The following is a 22,672-nucleotide window of genomic DNA, read 5'->3' on the forward strand; positions in this document are numbered from 1 at the left end:
GATGTGCTATTCAACCAGACCAATGTGACAAGAACAAGCAAGGCCACAAATAAAAAAACAGAAATTTAAATTTAGTACAACGACTTTACACTTTATCGTACTGTCTATACTGTATGTGCTCTGTAAATGCGTATGGGCGATACCTTTACAAAGGAGAAACATCACTTATTAAAATGATTTTGTGTACTAGTAGTTGTAGCTGTACCACAGCTACGCTGTGCTGCAGAAATCTTTCTGCCCTGTTTCTGTTAAGCATTAAACAATACCTAATTCAATATCCTTAGATTACAGCAATGTAAAAATCTTATAAACTGGTTGATGTGATACGATGGCACTGATATTGAAACGTTTTGACCTAAGTGAATGCAAGTCCAAATGTAAGATAATGTAATAAATGTTGAATTTAATGAATTATGCTCTGCTGCTGCATGAGATAGTACCCCTTTTTCCTCAGTGTTTCTTTTAATTACAATGCACTTGGAATTATTTATTGTAGCATATAGCATATCACCATGATACAATGCCATAAATACTGTAGTTTATTAGCCCTAATTCAATTTTACTTGTCAAACTCCTGTTGGAGCAAAGCATTGTTAATATATATTAAAAAAAAGAGAACAGCCAATGAACCTTGTGGTGAGATTGTTTTGTTATTTGTGATTTATTGTTTCCAAAGTCAAAAATGGAGTTTGAAACTTCTTTAAAATGGAAATATGAACATCTACAATTCTGGCAAACTTCATCTGCCGAGGACTATTTAGTATGATTGAAAGAGCTGGAACAGCTACTAAGAGAAGGATGAGTTTGCTTTGTTGACTGTTTTATTCTGTTCTACACCATAGTTGTTGTTTTCCTGACCTGTAGAGAGCCCAAGGGAAGGTGAGCCAATGGCAGGCTGGCAGTAGACTTGTTCCTGGAGTTGTTTGTCTGTCACCACCAGACTGGAGGGGCCGCAGAGATGCTGTCAGTCAGTATGGGATGTTAGTGTATGATCATCTGACATGCAGACAGACCAGTACAACTGTGTGTGTGTGTGTGTGTGTGTGTGTGTGTGTGTGTGTGTGTGTGCGCTAATGTTTTTCTGTGTGGGTAAGACTGCCTGTCTCTGCCTCTGTTCTGCTGCCGAGAATGCTTTTGTTGACTTCTCACTCGGTAAACAGAGGGATCGCAAATCCCCAACACAAAAGGTAGAAGGCAGGGAGAAAGGAGGAGAGGGAAAATGAACTTCCCCTGGCAGGTTTCCCACACTGTCAGTAAAACAGCAGACAGACTGCGAGACAGAAGAAGAGTGCAACAGAAGCAAAGAGATGAATGATTTGAATTAAGAGGTTTCACAGGACTGAGACGTGCCTAATATAATTTTTTTTAACATGCAAGATGATTACTTCCTTGCACATTTCCTCTCACACACACACACACACACACACACACACACACACACACACACACTCTTAAGAGTAGGGAGGGATAGGTCCAGAGGGTTAACAAGCAAAATGATAATCTAACTGCAGGGCAAATAACCTTCTAGGCTGGATAGTAGCACAGACATTGAATTGGGCTGCATACTGAGATAACGCACTGCCCCTATGGCTGGAGAGTGGGTTCACAAACACATGCATGCACACTTACTTACACAGACACTTGCTTTTTCCTTACACACACACACACACACACAGTACTTTTCTCTCACTTACGTGCAATGCAACACACACACTCAGCTTTCATATGCACACAGAGCTTTTGGCGAGCGGCTCGAGCCTGCTGATAAGACTGAATGGAGCACTTCAAAGACGTGATAGTTGGAGATAGAAAACAACCTCAACTAATAGAGCCTCCCGTAAGATGGCTGCCAGGCACCACCACGTTCCACAGCTAATGTTTCACATAGAGACACATCACCACTCAGCCCTGTTGGCTTACCAGTTGCATAATCATGGCACCGCTGTTCTAAGGTCAGGGGCACCTGCAGCAAGTTTGCCAATTAAAAGCTTTTTTCCAAATCAGGGGAAGTTCCCTTGTTCAAAGTAATAAGCTAATGGTAAAGCCTAATTATTTATTTTTGTTAAATAATCATCAGCATATTCCTTCAAAGTTCAGGGTGTTGCCTGTGCTTATCCATACATGCACCAAATGTCCTTCATGCCACAAATATGAATATAAGCAACCAGCAAAATCTGTTAATCGTCTGTTAGATAGAGAGCTGTAGCTTCTAGCAAATGACCCTGTGTCTATTCAGTATTGTGCTCCCCATAATTTATTACCATGCCCCATCATTTAGAAATTAAGATGGTATCCATTTTGTCCTGCAACCTCTATATATTCCAAAAGCTACATCTGAATCAAACACAGCTCTGCTCGCTACTCTCTTCTGTATTTACTCCCTGCAAGGCTGTGGGTTTCCCTTGCACCCTGTTGTCCTGGCTAGGCCTGTTTAATTTGGCATCTGCTGTTTGGCAGAAGAGAAGCAGTGCGGAGGCCAAATGCACGCAGAGGGCCTGGCTGGGGCAATCCAATCGATAAGGACAAACTGCAGGCAAGGAACAGGTGCACCCGATTCTGTGCAGCAGATTTCAGTCTCTGCTGAGACAGATGTGTCGTAATCTATTTGGGAAGAAGGGAGATGGGTAGGCAAGGAGAAGGTTAAAGAGCAGTAATGGCTGCAGGTGGAAAAGGTGTGAGAGTGTGGAGTGTGGACTAAGGTGGAAAGACACAGTATAGTCATGTTATATAACACAGTTTAGGATTGCGGTATCGCAAAAACAGTCTAGAAATTATTTTTGCATAGTTTGCTTTGATAGTATTTATATATCACTGTGACTCTGAGCATTTTATTTTTGCAAAAAGATTGAAAACCATACAAGCAAAATGTACTGATTCCACACAGTACAACCACACATTTGCTTTTTAAAAATATATATTTTTTGGCATGCTATGCCAAATTTGAAAGAAAAACTTATTTGAAAGGTTTATGCTTTGCAAACACTCAAAAATAAACATGGCTCCATTTTGTCAGAGCTGAATCATCTCAAGTGGTTTGAAATTTTTTTACACACTTACAGCATGCACACACACACACACACACACACACACTTAATGTGTGGCCTTGTGCAGAGGGTTAGTCTAATCAGTGATCTGGTGAAAGTAGGTCTTAACCATTAACTGTTGTTATTCTCTGCACTTTAGGAAATGTTGTTTTCAACATTTCCTGCACTGCTTCATCTTGCTGCTTGATTGCAATCTGGTGCCAAAGAGGAAGGAACAGAGAGAAGAGGAGAGGAGAGGAGAGAAGGAAGTAAATAAGCGAGTAAAGACAATAGATACTCCATGCTTGACTTCCTTAGGAAATGGGACTGATTCCATCCATTAAGAGTTTAAAGGTCAACCTTTAAATTTCCGTAAACCGATTGAGTGGCATGTTGAGGTCATCCCTTTTATGTCTGTGTATTTAATATACTAAAATACCAGCTCTCTGATTTCTCTGTAAATACAACTGAGCGTATCACTTCTGACACTTTTTCACACCAATATTTGACTAAAAGGGATTTTTTTGTTTTTTGTTACAATGATATCATACTCAAGTACAGATTACCATGTATTTGGGTCTCTGAAAATTTTTCCTCTTATTTTTCAGTTTAGAGTTTGAATACTGCTCTCTGTTGATTGTTGCTTTCTTTAGAGATTTGGAAATTGAACTATACAGTAGATGTTCAGAGGCCTGGCAGTTGATTTGAGCTGCAGGAACGTAGTAGAAGAAATACACTTCCACAGAGTGACTGCTTTGGCATCTGTTGTTTTGATAAAGGTGAAATCATTATTACAAAACACTTGGAACAAATTGTAAAACTGTATTTTCACCCGATTCACTTCTGTAGCACTGGCTCTAAATGACAGAACAAAAATACCACAGGGGTTGCTAAGGAAACTTTCATAATTATGAGGTTTCTTTTCTTAACAATTTCACTGTGCTAGTTCTATTAGGTAGTAGAAAATACAATCAGATTGTCTCACCTGAACTTAAGACCTTAAGCAGATCGTCACGGTGATGCTGTGAGCGAGACAGCACCAGGAACTGTTGAACATATGAAACTTGCCACTCAAAAAAATAAAGAAAAACAACAACAAGCCCGAGTAAAAGATAGGAAAAGCAACATGAACAAGTTGAGTTCTATTCAGTTAAAGCCTTGTTGGTCCCTCCCTTCCCAAAGATGCAGATAACATGAATAATTTTGCGACTTTAGTTGAGGAAACTTTCTAAAGTGTGGCAAGGCAGACTGGAGGGGATAAATTATTCAAATGTTTCATTGGAGCCATGCTGCTTGCGTAGGGCAGGCCTCTATAATATGCATGTAAGAAGACATGATGAAACAACTCCATAAACAGTAGAGAGTGAGTGCGTTTGGGGAGTGTGGAGTCGGAGGAGGGGGTGTTGCAGAAACAAGTGACTTTGACTCGGTCTTTATGTAGGCGTTCACACACTAGGCCTCTAAAATATATATCTATCTAAAAACACTCAATGAAATAGCCTTGTGTGATGTGGGAAAGGGTTGGGAGCGGAAAAGCAGGGCAGATTAAGCAGGAGATAAGGACAACAGAGAGAAAAACAGTACAAAAACACAGGAGTTAAAGAGAAAGATATATGAGAGAGGGAAGAGGAAATATTGCAATTCCTGCCATTGTGACTGTTTGTGAGAGAGACAGCAACAGAAAGAATGGGGATTTAACAGACAAAGAAGAAACTCAAACAGACATGTGAAACAATAAATGTAAAGAAGCAGCTCACTTTCTTCCTAAGTACCAAGGGAGGGAGAATATGCATTTCAAAAAGATCATTTTTTGCTGCATGCTGCATCAACAGTGTGATGGAATACGTCAGAGTAAACCATATTATCTGGTGGCATAAGGTGAACTAAACCTTCCTTTATTTATTCCCCCATAATGTTTGAATTCTCATACTCCAAACAAACGCCATGTGATATACAGTGCTAGGTTCTCTACACTGGGGTCAATTAAACAACTTATACTTCTAAAATCTTCTTGAATATTTGAACAACAGGCCAAATTTCTAATACAGATCATAGTTTTCTCGATTTATGTTGTGTATGATGTTTAATCACAAGCTACAATATTTGAGTTCTGTACAGAAATGTCAAAGTTAGGACTATGATACTATCTGGTTTCATACCAGACATATCATATCATTAGCAAATTATATTGAACTTATAACACCACCCACGTGTCCGCAAACATTTGACTCTGCTTGAGTAACTGTGTCCATATTCAGTCGCATGTTTAAATATTAACTGCCTGCTCCAACGGGCAAATCACAATGCCCTCTTCTAAAGTGTCCAGTGGGCTGACTTTGTTTCCCCTTAATTGGTGTACTTTGTGTTGTACCCCAGTTACACTCCGTCCTCAGTGGCCTACCTCTGCCTTCCACAGCACATTTTCTTTCTCACTTTAGAAAGCCTTTAAGAAGGCCATATTTGCTGAAACAAAAGCAGGGAGAGCATGAAGCTACATCAATAATGAGTGGAAACCCTGAAAATGGCCTGTTTCCTGAACGGACTAAGAGGAAAGAAAAAGAAAAGAAAATGTGATAAGTTTGACTATGTGACTATGTTTGACTATGTGACTGTAATGAATCTCTATAGAAAGAAACTTTCTTAGATACGTTTTAATAAAAAGGAAAAGGAAAACTGGGTCCAGATACTATCACAATCCTGTTTCCTGTGTTTAGTTTGTCCCTGTTTTTTTCCAGCTTCACTTCCTGTCTCCAGCTTTTATTTTGTAGCCCCCCAGCCTTTAGTTTCATCAGCCCCTGATTATTTTCAAGTACTCCCCTGTGCTTTTAAACCTGGCTTTCCCTCAGTTCTCTGCCAGTTTGTCTTTGTTGTTATGCTGCATGCTCCTGTTTCTTGTCCCTGTTTGGACTCTGTTTCTTGTTCCTGTTTGTTCTCTGCTTTTGCCATTTTTATCTGAGGTTTGATTACTTATTTGTCCCTGTGTGTCAGTCTGTGTTTTATGCTTAGTTTGCTTGTTTTTACCTTTACCTTCCCCTTACCTTTTCCTTGGCTATATAGCCAGTTTCCTTGCTTCCCCAGCACTGTTACAATTTAGTTTAACATAAATGTGGAGGAGAGGGAAGATAATGTTCCGTTTTACTGGGTTTACTTAGTTGTTACCTTTACAGCGTGTGTTTTCCTGTCCTCCTATAGGAGCTATTTTTTAGTTGTCTTCTCCCCCCTAGTCCCTACATTAAAATCCCCTAACATTTAACCCTCCTTGCAATCTCCTTACTTCGGTCCTTAAATACCAAATACTAAATCTGTGACAGATAAAACTAAAATAAAACCTCAATGAATCGACTTATCACCTTATTTTCAGAAGAATGAGAAAATCATGCAGTCAAAGTAGTTAATTTATTCCTTGTCTTTGTTGAGTGAGTGAGCGAGCAGAGTGAAGACGTGTAAGAGCGAGGCAGCATTGACTTTATGTATTTATCTCCTGCTGGTCAGCAGTCTGGCTTGTTGCAGTGCTCTAGAGGTCATTCTCAACATTGAATCCCAATTGATATCCTCTTTAGAGCCTCCTGAGACACCCAGAGAACATTATGAGGGTGATCACACACTCAAGTGTACACCAATAAACACATTATGCACATTCATGGATGGACAAACGCTAAGTACATTAGCACGAGGATACACGTTCACCTGCAAAAACACACTCAGATTTTTACAACAAGACTTCCCTTCTCTCTCTCTATCTTACACACACACACAAACACACACGAAATGATCGGTAGAAACCAAGTTTAATATCGCCTCTCTCTATAATTTCTTGTATTGCGCCTCCTAACTGCATGTAAGAGCATGTGTTAATTCAGACATCATTTAATAAGACACGCAGCCAGACTGCCTTGACCACTCCATAGAAAGGTGCTGAAAGGCAATTACACTGGGCAAATAGCCCTTCAGGCTCCAGGGGCTTTAGTTCTTCTATTCAGAGGAAGGAAGGAAGGGAGGGTGGACTCAGATGGACCTCAGACCAGAATTGAGAGAGACTCAACGTGAGTTAGACAGTATTCCTGGTCATGTTGGGTCAAACGTCCCAACCTAGAGTTAAACAACGGTCAGTGTCATACAGAATATTTGCATTCTTCTTAAACCAAATTCACCTTTAACTTGCATTGGAAACTTGAATGGTGGGCTGAAATATGGAAAAACTTTGTAGATGGATTACATGTAGTTATCAAATGTATTACTAATAAAAAAAGTTGATCAGTGCAGATAACAAATTTAAAAAAAGCTAATTATCTCTTTAGAAACAGTTTCCTGGGTTTAAAAATATGGCTGTTAAAACTGCAACTGCATTCTGTTGTAAACATAGCGGCTATAAAATCATTGATGGTGTGGTTGTGTTATGTATTAAAAAAACACATTTACAGATTTCAGTCGTTATATATTATAAGTGTATGCCATCATTTGCAAATGACCTGTATGAGACCTGTGTCAGCTCCTCATCTCCTGGCTCCACTCATGATGACCACTGCACAATATGATGTTTTTGGCAATTACCCTTAAAGTATTCTCAGGGTTTATTTTTTTGGAGTTCAAAAAACATACAGATACCACGTGTGGGGTGGTGGGGGAATAGTAATAATTGAGAACCATGACAGCACAGATGGTGTTTTTCTTTTTCTTCCTTTCTAAGTTATTTTGCAGAATTAATTATTGCCTGAGGATTAGTGGCTGTAAGTATCCCTTATGTCATGACGAAGAAAGCATTTATCGTACAAATTAATATTTAAAAACACTACAAATATGCCAAGGAATGTCACGTAAAGATGAGAAGAAAAAGAAATCCCAACACAACCTGTGAAATAAATTTTGAGGGGAAAAGTACACAGCCCAGCTTTTTTTCTTCTTTTACTTCTTTTACAGTACTAGGAAAGAGTCATGCAGAAAAGACACTGATTATGGCAGAAGCAGAAGAAAGAGGTGGGACTCACCATTGTTGCCGAAGTCCAGCGAGTACTTGACCACATGGTAGTTATTCCACACATATAGCAGATTGTCTCTCGGGTTGTAATCCACTGCAGCGATGTACTGGTAGGAATTGGGAAATGGTATATTAACGATCATCTCCTTACTCTTATCAGTGTTGTACATGTAGTCAATTTTGTTTCCTGTCCCTTCGTTGTCATCGTCTTCATAGACGGTTTTGACGACATACAGGACTCCGCAGATCATGAAGGCATTGGAGGCCGAACGTTTATCATAGCTGGTGTCCCAGGAGCCTTCGATGCGCAGAGTGTAAGGGTTGAGCTGGCTCACCACAATGCGTCCGTTGTTCTGCTCTGTTGCATAGATCACCCAAAGTCCATTCTCATCCACCGCTAGGTCAATGTCTGACTTGCCTCCCCAGCGGTATGGGGAGGTGTCGTGGTAATTGGCATTGGCGATAATGGCCTCACCGCTCTTGATGCGTGTCCGTAGGTCAAACTTTACAATGTTGCGTGTGCGCTCCTTGTTGAAAAAGAGGGCACCGTCATAGACTACAAAGCCAGTCCCGTCCACACGATGTGGAAGTTTGTAGGTGGTAGTGGGACGGCCTGCGATGAAGTCCTCCTTTGACGAGTACTCTGTCAGCGTGTCTGTGCGGTATGGTGTCCAGGGCATGTAGTAAATCTTGTCTGAGGCCTGAAGAGGGTCTTTGCACCATGCACCAGACTGGTGGTCTGACTCAAAGAGATGTTCGCTTTGGTAGACTCCCCGCAGAATGCCAGGGCACAGAAATACTAAAGAGCAAATGACAGAATGTTAACATTATATAGCTTTTATGTAGTTGCTGTAAAATATGGACTATAGTCTCTAGAGCCTCTGACAATGTCTGTGAAATGTTTGCCTCTTTTCATAAATGCTGCATTGTGTTTTAACTGAATCCACCACCAGTGAATGACGATGACATGATAGGCTTACTGTGGTCTGATTTGGATGTTGTATAGTGGCTGTCATTCTTCAGCACAGCAACAGCATGCCTTCTTTTCAACATATAATACCCTGCTCTCACAGCTAGGAGAAAAAGAGAAAATAGCACATTTTGTTCTACTTCCCCCCTTTTCCCTCTATTCCCATCTCCCCCCCCTCCCTGGCTCCTCATTAGTCTCATAGCTCTTTCTTCCTTTCTCTCCCTTTCTATTTCTGTCAGGAACAACCAACTGTAGAGCCGAACACGTCTTTTATCGCCTGCTGTTTCTGCAATTGTTACGATAACTCATTTCCCACTCTGTGCTCGGTATTCCCGTCTTGGAATACTTGGGTCATGTTTTATGACTGATGTGGGGAGACGCAGTAAATTCTGGGAAGCCGGGGTGACCGGAGTCATAGGGACCACTGTAATTTAACTGGAATGCTGTCACATCTCACACACATACCCACAACAGATACACACAGATCGGCCAGATGTTCATTGTGGTCCCATTTATCTCAATAACATGATTTCAACTCGCACACAATAGGAACGTTGGTTAAATTTTCATTGGCTTTTTCAAAGCAATGGCAGGATTTTTATATCATGAGGATACATTTGATATATTAAATGTCAATGTAATTCTCTGTTCATTGGCTCATCATAAAAATGTGCTCGACCCATGGGGAGTTTGCTAAGTGACATTAAACACCACAATACCATGGAATAATATGGGTCTAGAGTGTGTCTAATAGGAACCAGTGTTTCTAAATTGCCTCTATATGCTGAGATCAAGCGGTCTTAATATAGCAGCAATGACTTTGAAAGACATGTCACTCTGCCATGAGGTACAAAACGCTTCAGGCGTTGGCATCAAAATGTGACACCCGACCCCAGATTTTGAACATGTGTGCATGTGTCAATGTGGGCATGCTTGTTTCACAGACTTACCTTTTTGTTCTACTTCTGCATGAGCCATAGGCAAAATATTTGAAGAGGAGAAATTAAAGAGAGAGACACAGAAAGAGACAAGAGACAAAAATAGATTAATGATGCAATAATAAGGAAATCATGATAATACAATCTCAGATCTCTATAATCATTCTCATATTTCATCCTAACCTTGTGAGAGTGCCAGGATGTGCTCCATGTGTGATTGGTAATAACATTACATAAGCGTTTGAAGAGACTGCACTGCAACATGGCAGCTATCTGACAGTAATGCATCTAACATATGTCACACACACGCACACACATATGTGGGAGCAGACACACACACACACACACACACACACACACACACACAGCCATGCAAAGAGAGGGGAGAGGGATACAGAGAGCAAACACATTACAAGACAATGACACAACATGCAAAGACACACACATATTCATAGTATCTGCGGTGGTCCTATCCCTAGCCGAGGACAAAATACAGCAATACAGAATGACCTGAGATAATGAGCTCTTTAATGTATGCTAATAGCAACAGAGCAACGAAAACCAGAAAATTGATCTGATTGCTGGGATTGCATTTCAGTGGACCAGCCAAAACTGCCACATTAAAATGCTTTCTGATGCACAGTGGGTGCGCTAATGCTTTGTGTATGTCACCTACTCTGTGTGACTCTGTGTATGAGCAGGCGAGCATCTGTGTGTGGAGGTGGAAGCAGACTGAATGCACTCGTTTGCTACAACCCCAACACCAATTCCCTGTCTATTATAGTCAAAGCCCTATCGTCACAACTTGGACGGTGGGTTGTGCATGACACCCTGCAATGAAATGTGCACACTTGCTCAGAGCCCCTTAAACATATGAATTCCATTCCACCTTGCTCCCGGGGGAACTGAGTGGAATGTGAACATGGCAGAAACCCTATCCTGCAGGCAGTGCCCTTGTGTCTTTTGAAACCATTAGAGACTTGCTGAATGGAACTGGTCCCCTGAGAGAAGAAAGAAGGAGAGGCGAGGCGAGGAGAGGAGAGGAGAGGAGAGGAGAGGAGGAGTCCTAGAACTAAAAACATTTGAAAGGACTTCCGGATGGCACATGTTTATATATAGCTCAAGTGTACTACATGTTGCACAGTACATGTATAAATTCTTAAACACATTAAAGCCAAAACTCATTACAAACCACAGAGCATACGCATGTAACTAACAGTCCCACACAGATGTACACACACACAGCCGAACACACACACACACAATCATAAACACACAAGAACACACACACACACACACACACACACACACACACAACCATCCATTAAATCCTACGCTCATGAAAAATGCATGGTAACCGGTGCAGCTTAGCACAACTCTCGATAAATAAGCAATCTCGGCAAGGAGATCGTGTTAAACCAAGAACAAGTGTATATGTGTGTGTGTGTGTGTGTTTGCACGTGTGTGTGTGTACGTGCGTGCTTGCACGTGTGTGTGTGTGTGTTGTTACAAGTTAAGATATAAAATGGTTCACCACAAGGAAGCTGTTCCCTCGTGAGAAAAGCTTGGGAAGAAAGCAGATAGTATGTCTATGCAGAGAGGTGTTTGCAGTGGAACAATATCGATGTGCCAAATGCCCACAGACACACACACACACACACACACACACACACACACACACACACAGATAAACAATAAAAAGAGACACATTGTGGTTAAGAAGACAGGGAATAATGACACCTAACAACCACCGCTTCACATCACCTGAGGCTCTTATACAACCTCCCAAACATAAAGGAAAAAAAACACCCAAGTTCAAGGTTGCCAGCAACTAATAGATTTTCAAATGAAAAAGTGTGGCAGTAACAAATACACCAAATGGCACGCAAAATGTCAAACAAATGTCATTCAATTTGTATTGGTGCTCATTGTTTCACTAGATTAACAGATGGCTTGGTTGGTGAGCTTTTTGCAGATTTGTTTCTCCGTTTTATCCGCTATGACAAGGATAAGAAAAGAAAGTTTATATTACATTTTATATATTTTTTTTACAGCCATTCATCTTTCAGTACACAGGATTTGACAGAATGAATACATTTTGGTACGATATTTGTTGAAACATCAAGGTTTTATCAAGGTCAACTCACACATGCAAGATGATAGAAGAAATGAGGGGTCTTTTGTGCTAATTTAGACACTGAAAATGGCTATAAGAAAGAGTTAAATAGGACACAAAACCAGGTTTTATGTGTCCTTGAACAAGTCAATTGCAGTTTGCATGCATGTCTGTTTAAGACATTTCTTATTCTTATCTACTAATTATCGGTTCATCTATGAGTCCAAGTGACGTTTGTGCCAGAGGCATTTTGTCCCTCCCATTCTAACCCTCATTTTTAAAACAAGCATCCACTAGGATATCACAGGGACATTGACCTTTGAAGAGACCACCAAAGCCCTAAGAGTTCATTCATAAATCCAACTGGATGCTTGTGGAAAATGTGACGAAATTCCTTTAAGAATTTGGATGGACATGAAGTCACAGTAACCTCTGACCTTGACAACTGATTCCCAAAATCATCCTTGAGTGCTGCTGGATTTTAACACCAAATTGTATCAAATTTGAAGAATTTTCCTTAAGGCAATAACTGATATATTAAGTTCACAAGTATGGGATGGACTGACAACCAGAAAAAATAATGCCTCTGGCTACGGCTGAGAGGGGGCATAAGAAACTATAGATAATTTGGCAGAAAACGTCCTTGTGTCATTGAAAGCATCAACAAGAAAGCATGTCCTCCCAATCTATTTCAGAGTTTTTCATAATTGAATTCTGCAGAACTGTGGCATGTTTTTATATATCGAGCATCTTTGATCATGTGTAAAACCAGTTAGAATGAACTACTGATAGTTAGTGCTACAGCGGGAGAAAAAAAATGATAATTTTGCTCATTTATTCTTAGAAAAGCTTTAAATTGAAAATTAGAAAAACAAAAGCAGGAGAGTAACACTAACAGCAATGTTCTTTTGGGAGAATATGTCGTCTGTCTATTTTCACATTCAGTAAAAATCATTAAAATATTCATAAATATCTGCCTCAGTATCCTATCAAATTTTATCACATCACATCAAAAGCTCTTTTACTGAACCTAAGATGCCTTTTCTGTGTTTTCCCCTCTTTCCATTTCTCACACGCACACACACACACACACACACCTACACACACACACAGTGTTAGCCTGATTGTGCTGCAGTGTAAAGATAATTAGCATTTTTATTGAAAATGTATGGCTTATTAAGGAGGAATTTGTCTAGGAGGAAAGATGTGGGTGTGTTTGTGTGTGTGTAACATGGTTGTATGTGTAGTCCTGCAGACAACGAGTGGCGACAGCAGCCTTACCACTATTATCTCTGATCTCCAATCAGCTCAGCCGGCTAAAGCCCAAGGTCATTTATGGACACAGACGTTTTCCTCTTTCTTTCTCTATTTTTCTCCTCTTTCTCTCTGTCCTCTCATCCTCACCTGCCGTTCTCTTTTCATGCTGTGCCTTTGTCCTTGTTCATGCTCTCTGTTGCATCCTGCGTATTTCCGCCATTTCCCCCAAACCCTGTCCACACTGTGTCTTTTATCAGTTAATTCATTCTTTCTGTTCCTCATCCGCTGGCCTCGTCTAACCCTTTTCTCTCCATCTCTTTTTCAGCTGTCGCTCTCGCGCCCCTCACTCAGCCTCTCTCCTTCCATCTTCCCTCACTCTCCTTCTGAAAACAAACAAACCACCTGCACACAAAAGGACCCACACACATATACTGTACAACATACATGCACACACAGAATCCTAGCTGTAAGGAATTGTTTCCACGACAACATGCACACACACACACACACACACACACACACACACACACACAAAAGCAGCTCTGCTCATGTCATCATGATGAAGTTATTCCAAGGGTCCAATCTGACAGAAGTCTTTAATTGGACAGACAAGAAGGTGATTTTATCTTTTAATTAGCTTTTCTACAGAGCCAAGTTCTATTGTCTAAAATAGGCTGCATGGGTATTGCATAACATATCACTGGCTTTCCTGATTAATACACTAAATGTGGTAGTAGGCTAATTACTTCATAAGTGCTCCTGCCTTTTTTAATGCTGAGGATGAATGAGACAATATATATCGCCATGTATCTTTTTTGTACATGCAGTATTTCTAGACATTAAACATATCCATGTACGAGAGCTACCTTGAAGTAAGTCTTTGTACCTTACTGTACTAATGTACGGATATTTATAGTCCGCCTGCAGTGTTATGAGCAAGTATACACAGGTGGCTAATTACTGCCAAAGTTAGCTGGCTAGTTTGGCACACGACTGCCACACACTCATACCACAGAGAGCCGGAGAGAGAAAACGAGAGAGCTCTTGATTTTAGCTTTGGAAAACAGCCAAAAACCTGCAGCGCTGAGAGGAGAGATGAAGACTTGTGAAGGTAGTGCAGGCCAAAAATCTCCAAGAAAAAATACAAGGATGGGTGGCGGAGGGGCAAAATTTCCCTGAAAACTGAACCGTACATAATTTAATTACCTGTTTTACAACCCACTTTGAGAATTGTTTACAACATCTAGTTTTACCTTAATTTCGATGCTTAGGAAAGTCTGAAGTGGTGTCTTTTTGAAGAGCAGCTCATTTCCTTTCCGAGCAATCAGTTTGTGATTAAGGGTCTGGTGTTTACAACCAGCGTTATCGGTCTTAAAGTCGAGGGAGACTTCCATTGGTTATGGAAGTCCGTTTATGTTACAGTCATTTGAGTGAACTAAAGCTGACCCAGCCTTTCAATGCATGTATGATAATTTTTTAAAGTTGCACAATGCGCGGAAATAACCGGAAATAAAACAAATAAATACATTTAATGATGTGTCCTGATTAGCAGCAGACATTTTTGAAATATTTCACCACCTGATGTCTTACAAAATGTATCTTTTACAACAATGCAGCTGGCAGCATTGATTTGCTGTGTCAAACACAACAGCTTGATCACAGACGGCTGGATCTTCGACCTGAATGTCAGTGAACAGGAGTATCTTGTTCTAACGTTCAGACATTATTACACCTTTCATAGAAAATTGATTTCATAAATATTTGAAGGATGTAATATGAGTGTTCTGTAAATGGCAGAATCATGTCGTGCAAAGCTTACAGTTTTTAAAACAGCAATGTATAAAGTTTTAAGTCATGGTTCCCCAGGAGTTGTTTCACTTTTATACAACATATTCTTCTCTTCAATGTTGTGCAACACTTCTCATGGCTAAACACACCCATAGGAGCCAGGTAGTGTATCACTGTGCTACCTGATCCAGCCTGAACACTTAGTCAGAACACAAAAACTGCTAATGTACTGTAAAAGGCTCAATGTCTATCTCTCTACAATACTGTCTCCTTCTCTATCTTCTCCTGTGCTTCATCTCTCATTTTATGTCCCTCCCTCTGTTAACTGAGCTCTCTAATGACTTTGGTTTCAGATGCTGTCTATTTTTGCGGGACCCTGCTGGACCCACTGTTTATCAGATCAGCATGCAACTCATCTCCCTTTGCACTCTGTTGTTCCCAAGCTACTGTTTGTTTTTTACAGTGATGAATCCAGGAAATAAGCAGAGCTGTATTTTAACGAGGGCGTGCAGTTATGTAGAAGATAAAGACAGAACATGCAGACACATTTAAAATGAATGGATGAGACAAGGGTGAAAACACACACTGACATCTACTCTGTTTTGATGCCCGAACGTGTGTGGTGTGTGAGCGTGCGTGCGTGCACGCGCTTGGTGGGGCATTAAGCAGGTATCAGGTTGTGTTTCCATCTGCTCCAGAGAGGGCTCTGATAGTCCTATTATTTAATCTGCTGGTCATTTTAGACGCCAGGCAAGAGCCGTTTAGCCAGACATAATTGAATGCTTCAGTGTGGGAGATCACCTTGGCTGTCTATATGGACCATGATGCCAAGGCTGTGCACTCAGACAATGCTGAATAAAAAAACTCAAAATACCTGTCAGGGACTTATGCAGTGCTTTAGGAAGAATTAGGCATAAAAACTAAAGTTAGAAATATTAGATTCTAATCAGTGAACCTATTGAAAAAGCTCATATTAGACACACAGTCTATATTCTATTGCACATAAAACAAATTCCACTTTTTTTTCTTCAACATTTTCATTTGGCAAAGTACGATTTACCAACATTAATTTAAATTTGTTTTCTTGCTGTAAACTAATATTAATTTCATCTCTGTATGTTCCCATGTCTTTTATTGAGTTACAACTATTCCAACATGTTTCTAGTCAACAAAACATGTCAATGTTAAGACATACAGAAATGCATGTGTATAATTCAATGAACACTCACAGGTAAATGTGCTTTTGTCAATTCAACTTTATTTATACTGTGGCAATTCCCAACATACTCATTTTGAGGGACTTTAGACTACTAAGTAGAAGTATTATGTTTGTTGTTGTTGTTTTTTGTTTTCAACAAAAGTTGTTTTAAATCTGCCAGTGGAGTTTAGTGCCTGTACAGTACATACAGCAAGTCTTCTCAATTTTAAATGTATTGTTATTTTGACACTTATTATTCATTAATTGTCTTTTTTCTAAGAGAGAGAGATAGTATTGGGGGGGAGGGGTATCACTTGAGATTTGTCTTTTTACAAAACAGACACAGCAGTTGCATTTTAGTTGTGCCTTTGGACAAACCCCCTAAGCTAGAATGTGGCATGAAATAAACATCAAGGACAAATAGATGTCTTTAATCCACTAAGTCTGCACCCTGAACCTTTAAACATTTATTATGCAGTGAGCTGTAACCTAGATATTGAGGAAAAGAAATGTAAAATAAAAAAATTAAAAAAAATTCACAGTTGTTGGGTTAATTTGTGACTATGCTCCATGAGTATTTTACTTGAGTGAATACAACCTTCCACTTAGTTTCCACACAGGCAAAGGTAATTTAACCATCTGTCATCATTTGAGCCCATCTTTCTCGCTCATCCATCCCCTTGGACTTTCTCAGTGAGCAGTTTCACATAAACTTGCTGTGGCAGTCAAATTACTGATGATCTTGTTGGATTTAAATAGCATGTTGAAGTCAATAAGTCACTGTGAATAACTGCAGACTTTTTACAATCTCACGAATACAAAGAATATGTAAAAGTCCTGATATTAGATTTAACAAAAGTTAAATGTTTTATCAGAATTATACGCACTGTTTTGTTTTCAGGCAAATTCCTCTTTTTTGCAAAAGGATAACTGGGTTTTAATTTTCACTGTGATGTGTTTGGAAGAGATTGATCAATAAAGTTTCAAGAAGATATATACTTTATGTATACTTTATCAAGAATAAATCATGTTGTCACGATAAATTTATGAGAAGAAATTAGCATCCTAATTATAGAGATATGAATTTTAACAACAAAGGGGATTACTTACTGTATGGGACGCACTCATATTGGACTTCCAGGTATTTGTATGTGCCAGGGCAGGGGTCAGGAAAGACATCAGGCCCAGCCACCACTGCACACTGGGTCCGGTTGTTGCATCTACGGAAGGATGAAAGGCAAAGAGGCAAACATGTTAGTGGAACACAATTACATGCTCACAGCCGACTGACCAACGCACATGTTTCTGAAATCCCCAAAAAACTCACTATGACACAGCGTACAAACCCTGACACGCGTGATGTAATATACACTGAGATGTATTATATTCACACATATAATTCACTACATTCACCCTGACACTCGAGAGTCATCTGTATTTAAGGACCCTTCAGACTGACAAGAGAGCAGACAATATGTCCTTACCGGTACACCTGGAGTGAACGTCACACTAATGGAATCATTGAGTTCAGCTGTACACAAGGTGATCCACAATGGCTGCTGAAGAGCTGTTGCACAAGGACACTTGTGTTTGTGTGTGTTCATGTGTATACGTATGTGTGTATATATGTATGTGTGCACATGAGTATATGTGTGTGTGCGCCACAGTGAGAACAATAACCTATGGCTTTGAAAGTATTTTGCCCCAGACTGCAGATAATTAATTCTAATTATCAGGGGGGCTCTCCTCTGAACCGCAAAAATTAAGTATTCCTCTCTTTTATTAACACAGGTTAGGTAAGGTAGCACTCGATGTATATTTATCTTGTGCCTGAGCGTTTGAGTTCCTATGCATGTATATGTGTGACTATTAAAATGCAGAATGACATTTATGGGTAAGTGTTTGTAATTAAACATGCCAAAGCTGGTCCTCATAAAACATGTTTTGTCGGGGGACAGCTCTAGCCCATATATCATTTTGATAGATACATGTATTAACATAAAACTACCCCACACCGGTGCACTACTTTATATCTATGGCACTTACTGGTTTAAATGAATTATTGAAATAACAAGAATGAAGAATTTATTACGCGCAAGAATAGGGACATGGGAAGAGAAAAGGCCTATTTTAAGAAGTCAGATGAAACAATTTTTCTCTCATCTGAATATTTCCTTTCAATTAGTACAACTGCTCTGTCTCTCCCTCTCTGTGCACCTGTCAAACAGGCGACATTTACATTAAAAACATCCCAATTCTCCCATTGAGAAATTTTTAATGAGCACGCCAAACCCCTCAAGTCTCTTTTCTTACAGTATCATTCAACAATTTGCATAATGCAATATTTATGAGAGCTAATTTAATTTTTAGTTTAATATTCACATATGACACAGAGAACTTACTGTGACATATGTTGATGTCTATTGCTGACCAGTGCACCTGACGTCAATTGGGGGGTTTCTGCAGAATGAAAGGTTTTAAACTCTATGCAATGGAACGTCTGTTATATTCTAATAACAATACCTGCCAGTCTTCTCTCCTTTCTCCATCCCTGCTTTTTACTCGCCTCTGTGCTTTTTAATTTCTTGCCCCGATGCCTTCATCATCGGTCACCTGTCATCAGTGCAAGTTTTGGACTAGGGTGGAGTCGGAGGGACACAAAAGTGACACAGCACTATGACTTTGCTCCAAAAAACCCACCAACGGACACAACTGATTGGCCTACAGTGATTGATCAGATTTTGCTATTTTTGATAGTTGGGATGTCAACGCAGAGATCAAAACAAGCAACTGGGGTTACCTGTTTGACTCAAGCCTTTGTGCTCAAAAGTGCTGCCACAGGCTCAAGCGTAGGATAAATTACTTCAATCCGCACACAAACCATCAGTCCATCCATCTATTATTTATACTGCTGAGGGGTTAAAGGTTATGGGGCGCTAGAGTCAATTTGTGATTGGTTTAGAGGCATTTTACACCCAGCAGAGCTCACCAGTTTATCACAGAGTCGACTAATTCCACATATAAAGCTTAGAGAGACAGATCTAAAAACTGGTAACACTGCATAAATCCAGAGGTTAAATAATAATAATTATTATTAAATAATAATAACATCTCATTCCTGAAGAGACAGAAAAAAATCAAACTGACACAAAAAATAGTCTAGTGAATTGGTTTCTAAAACCAAGTGATACCAAAAAATAAAGTGCAAATGCAAAAATAAGTGAAAAATAATACATTTAAAAAAAAGCTTTAGGGGAACCGGCAGTGTATAAAAATGAAAAGATGCAAATGTGTCGCAGCAAAATGGAGAAAATTTAGGTTTTGTGGCTGTGTATGTGTGTGTGTTTATTTCTGCTTCATAATAGTGCAAAAAAGGTAAAGCTCTTAAAACTTTCCCGGCTGAGTCATAAAGTACCAGAGGTTATAGACTGGTATTTTAAACAGAGGGTATAGAGCAAAGATTTGACATAATCTCTTGTGCACTCTATCTCTCTGCTATCAGTCCTTCTTTCTATATTTTTTGCCTGCACTACCTTTCTTTTTCATCTCTGCACACTTGCTAAGCCAAGATAATAAACCAATTTCTTTCTCAGCCTTTGTCCTCATCCTTCCCGCCAAGGAATTATTCGTCTCTGTTCCTCTTTCTTTGTCTCTCATTCCAACTGTCTGTTTTTTCAGGCTGTTTATCTGCCTTAAACCCACTTAGCTGCAGTTTCTGAAGTCACACCCAGATATATGTGGTAGGCCTTTTATTGCTGGCTTCTCTCTCTCACTGTCTGTCCTCTCTCCCTCCTTAATATCTTTCTCATCCCTGCCTCCCTCAGGGCGCCATCTCTAGCCTCCCTCTGTTTCTCCCTCGATCCTTCCATCCTTAGTAAAGCCTGTGCTGACGTCATCATTCTGTCTGAGCCAGTAGTCTGAGTCAGATTCAAAAAAGACTCCCTTATGTCCCCAGCTCCTTCTCTCTTTTTTCTCCTTTACTGTCATTGCCTCACTGCCAATGTGTTTATCCAGCAGCATAGCATAACATAAAAAACATCAGCAAAAATTCAGTTCCTCTCTGGAATTTTAACCACAATGAATGTAGATGTGGAAAATGCACATATTCCTAACTCACCTTTGCAATTTATTGCTTTTGTTACATACTTTCAAACACCAAAATGGCTCTATTTTTTTCAGTATGTTTTTCTTGGTGCTGGTAGAAAAGCTCCTTTTTTAATTAGCATGGCCACATCAAAACAAGGCAGTGGCCTGGATACCGCCTTGCCTGCTGGCTTTCTTCCCTGCAACGTGCAACACACACAAACACACACACACACACATAAACAAACTATTCACTAACAAAGCCAAGCTGTGGCAGGCAGGGAAACAGAAAGCTGCGATGCAGCAGTGGGTGCTGCTGTTGTTCTTGTCTCTGATGTTTTTTACTTTGTTTGGCAGACCTCCCTTTACTCCATCACTGTCTCTATTCCTCATATAAACATAACTGACTGATGATTTGATGAGACTGACACTGGCTGACGGAGCTTGTGTCGGTATGTGTGTGCATATGTGTTAGCACACGCATGTGTCTGTGAGCAGATGTAAAAGTGAATAAATATTTCAGTGTGTGTGTGTGTGTGTGTGTGTGTGTGTGTGTGTGTTTTTGCCTGTTACTGTATGTGTGTATGTGCTTGAGTGCAGATGTGTTGAAGAACTATATAATTACAGAGCAAGTGAGAGCTGGGAACTAATCCTCATGAGTTGAAAGAGGTGTCTGAGAGTGAGTGATGCACAGAGCCTCAGTACAGTCCTCGCAAATCAACATTTGAGTACAGTCAATCCGAACTGCAACACAGAATCATCCACAACACTCTGTGGACATGCTTAACACATGCAAACGTTCTGGATTGGTATCTGTATCAGTAAACACACATCCAGACACATACACAAAATTCTAACAACATACAAACTTCCCGTAACATACAGTAACTGTACCATTATACACATACACAAACACTGGCAGTATCCCGGATACGTGCAAAGTCACTGCCTACTGCTGTCAATAGTATGCTAGTTTTACCCTTTGTCATTTTATTTTCGCGTCCAAAATAAATGTATCCATAACATATCCAGACTACAAAGTAGTCTTTTTGGATGCTGCCTCTACAATAACAGGTTACCAATAATAAAGATTAACATTCTAGAACTCTAGAACTACACAACTAGTACAGTGGTTTGTCACAGTGAGTACTACTACTGTACAGAATCAACTGCAAAACTGCAGTTAAAAAAAGGCACATTTTGGGTAGACACTCACTGAGTCTGGGGCACCATATTTCGCTAACAAACCCTTCAGCATATGAACAAAATGTGTCATGGATTGAAACAGTAACCCCCAATAATTTACCATGAAAGCTACAATCAATACATCAATATCCTCACTGAGCTGCTTGAAAATGCAAAGTTTAGGAAAAATCAAGTCACATAACAACTGAAACAACCAGGTGACAAATTCGATTCGCTGATGATGATTGTGAGATTTGATTGAAAGAAAGAATTAATTACGTGAAGACTTTGCATAACAATATGATTTTCAACTAACATTATTCAAGTATTCCCTATTTTACCTCCAGGCTTATTTTAATCTATTAATTATTCATATTTGTTTGCTACAATGAGGTATTTGCGTCTGACTGCTGCAGTTTGTCTTTCAGCATTTAATATATCTGTCTTACATGTTGTGAGGCCTGCCTGTGGGATGATGATTCTTTGACCAGTTGTCTTTAAAAGGAGTCTTTAAGCCACCTGGACAAACTAAAGGTAATTTAAAGGGTCAAAACATCAAGACTATAACCATAAATTACCTAATCAACAAGAACAAACAGTGAAATTTGAATTTCTTGCTTTTCTGACATTTGTTTTTTAGATTTTCTTTATCACACAACAAGTTATCCTAGAAGTTTATAAAATTCATGGCAATATATAGCATTTTAAAATTACAAGAGGATCTTCAATATTAAAATAATGCCCTTTTGATCTATACTCAGTAGGCTATGCCCAACAATAGTCCTCAGGCTTCGTCTTAGACAGAATAGTGGTAGTTGAAACCCCCTGATTTAATGTAATGATCAGTGTCTGGATTTTATTCACTACCCCTTATTAAGTGTAAGTAAACTGTGTCTATTTTACTGTATAGGGAGAAGTAACTGAGTAAATGAGAGGATACAAATTATATTTATTGTTTTTTTTTTACATTTTCAATAAGATTGAAATAAATTATTATTTTTTTAAATGTAACATTTATTTATGCAAGAACAATTCTCATCCCACAAATATGTTTTCGTATGGCTTTTTGTTTCTCACCAGCAGGAAAAGTGAAATTCCTCTGACAGTTATGCATTGGTCAAAACATGCAATACAGACTG

General features: G+C 39.5%; 1 protein-coding gene across 15 annotated transcripts in view; it reads right to left on the reverse strand.

Annotated features, from left to right (window-relative positions):
• Positions 1-22,672, reverse strand: part of adgrl3.1 (adhesion G protein-coupled receptor L3.1) — a 106,451-nt gene that overhangs the window by 41,995 nt on the left and 41,784 nt on the right. For all 15 annotated transcript variants that reach the window (XM_067497447.1, XM_067497436.1, XM_067497448.1 and 12 more), the window contains 3 exons: positions 17,376-17,485; positions 9,919-9,933; positions 8,009-8,797 (listed from right to left, as the gene is read on the reverse strand). In XM_067497447.1, coding sequence (XP_067353548.1) covers positions 8,009-8,797; positions 9,919-9,933; positions 17,376-17,485 — 914 coding nt within the window. The remainder of the gene's footprint in view (positions 1-8,008; positions 8,798-9,918; positions 9,934-17,375; positions 17,486-22,672) is intronic.

Source organism: Channa argus, chromosome 3 (genome assembly GCF_033026475.1).
Source record: "Channa argus isolate prfri chromosome 3, Channa argus male v1.0, whole genome shotgun sequence".
NCBI lineage: Eukaryota > Metazoa > Chordata > Actinopteri > Anabantiformes > Channidae > Channa > Channa argus.